We start from the raw sequence: 1,978 nt of genomic DNA, 5'->3' as shown, positions 1-1,978 counted from the left end.
CTTACCAGGGAAATCAGAGAATTTTGACTGAACAAAAATAATTCATAGAGCGACCCCATTTTATTCTTCACCCACACAAAATAAAAAACAAGTGTTTTGAGTCCACCAATCGAAACATCATCATTATCCAAGCATAATCTGACTTAACGTAATTACCCCATCCATCTTTTAACCTAAGATATATATACTCACACTTGCAAAGCATAAACATAAAAAAAAGGGTTCAGAAATTCTTTACTCTAACACCAACAAACACAAATCCCAAACCTTCCCTTTTTCTGTACATCAAAAGTCGTCATCATCATCATCTTCTGTTCACCATCAAAAAATTTTCTCCCCCAAATGCAGCAGTCACGAGCGAACAGTAAAAAAATGTCCCGAGAAGATAAAAACAAGGGAAAAGTACAGAGAAGAAACACAATCTTTTAACTTTTACCGCGGAGAATCAGAGCAGGGAAAGGAAGACGGAGATTGACCGTCACTGATGCCGTTACCGTTACGGTCTCGCCGTTCGTCCTCCTCTTCTCTTTGGGACGGGCTTCGCCAGAACCCCGCGCTGTAGAACTTCGCCCACATCTCCTTCTCCATCTCCATCACTTCCTCCTGTGGCGGCTTCGCCGGCCACCCCTCCCTTGCCATCGCCAAAGCCAACACCGCCCCGTGGAGCCCCACCCCCTCCTCCTCCTCCTCCTCCTCCACCCCGCCGCCGGCCGGATTCGGGCCGAGCAGCCCCGCCTTGCGCCTCTTCTTCGCGGCCCGCCGCTTCGCCCGCGCCTTCAGCGCCCTATGGCAGAGCCCCGCCGGCAGCCGGACCACCGTCAGCACCAGGAGGTTCACCAGGCCGCAGGGGCAGCAGCAGCACACCGCCGCACACTCCGCCGCCGTCCCGCCGGCAACCTCCGCCAGCCTTGCCGATGGCTTTGGCGGCTCCTCGACGATTACCGGCCGCCGGCGTGTCGGCGCTACCGCCGCGGGGACGGCAGCGGTCTTCGCTCGGCCCCCAGTCTCCGGCGGAACCGGGGCCGGAGCGCGGTGGGCCTTTTTCCTCTCCATCCTTCCCGCGTCCGATCCGATCCTGGCGGCTCAAATCCGGCGACGGCATGGCATCATCGTCGGAGATGCTAACCGTCAGCGTTTGGTTTGATTGAATAGGAATCAAGAAGAACGACGATCGGTCGGTGATCGTTTTCTTTCGCTGTCAAGAAATCGGAGGCACGGGGAGGCGTGTGGTCGGAAACGAACGGGGTTGGGAGGAATCGGAGAGAGCTGGACCTCCGGCGGGCCGATACGCGCTAAAATCCGATACGAAGGCCCGGTTCAGGCAGATAAATGCGATTCCGATTTCGTCGCCGGAAGATCCGCTTCGCTCCTCTGAAACCGTTCGAATCCGCCGCGGGGGGGGGGGGGGGGGGGAGAGGAAGAGCGTCTAGGCCGAATGGAGTCCATGTGTACATAATGGCCGCGAAGCCTCGGATTAATAAGAGTATGCCGCAAGAATAACATAATACTTATTTTATCGCCATCGTGGTCGATTTTAAATGGACCACGTGTGTCGTGTAGCCGCGGAGTGTACGGAGGGTGCGAAATGTGCATCGGGACAGAAGTGTTTATGTTGTTCTACGTGAATAGGGGAACGGGGGAAGGAGTGGAGGAAGTAGGGAGGCGATACGGTGGGAGTTGACGGAGGGCGGGAAGGGATGAGCTGGAGACAACTGCTGACGCGTCAGAACTGATGTGACCGAGCGGCTCTACATGGCAGGTTAATGCGGAGGGTGCGTACACGCGTCAAGTTATGTTGCTCTTTTTTTAATTATTATATTTTTTTGGTAAAGGTCCTATTTTAGTGCATGAGGAACAAAAAGATGCCCGCACCGAAGGTTGTCATGAAAGGCATTTCCTCTTTTACCATTTAAGACCTGTTTGACGATGCCGGCGAAAAAACAGTTTTTGACTTCAAAATGCACCAGCACACGGTTCT

General features: G+C 53.9%; 1 protein-coding gene across 1 annotated transcript; it reads right to left on the bottom strand.

The window, feature by feature from the left end:
• Window positions 1-210: 210 nt before the first annotated feature.
• On the bottom strand, window positions 211-1,424 carry LOC105035086 (uncharacterized). Its single transcript, XM_073251779.1, has one exon. It carries the CDS (start codon window positions 1,051-1,053, stop codon window positions 433-435), a length of 621 nt encoding a protein of 206 aa, XP_073107880.1. The 5' UTR covers window positions 1,054-1,424; the 3' UTR covers window positions 211-432.
• Between the last annotated feature and the right edge of the window lie 554 nt (window positions 1,425-1,978).

The sequence above is a fragment of the Elaeis guineensis genome, chromosome 2 (genome assembly GCF_000442705.2).
Source record: "Elaeis guineensis isolate ETL-2024a chromosome 2, EG11, whole genome shotgun sequence".
Taxonomy (NCBI): Eukaryota; Viridiplantae; Streptophyta; class Magnoliopsida; order Arecales; family Arecaceae; genus Elaeis; species Elaeis guineensis.
This window is presented reverse-complemented; position numbering and strand designations above follow the sequence as displayed.

Coding starts and splice junctions, on each gene's coding strand:
- LOC105035086 (XM_073251779.1), bottom strand. CDS start 1,053: ATGGAGAGGAAAAAGGCCCACCGCGCTCCGGCCCCGGTTCCGCCGGAG.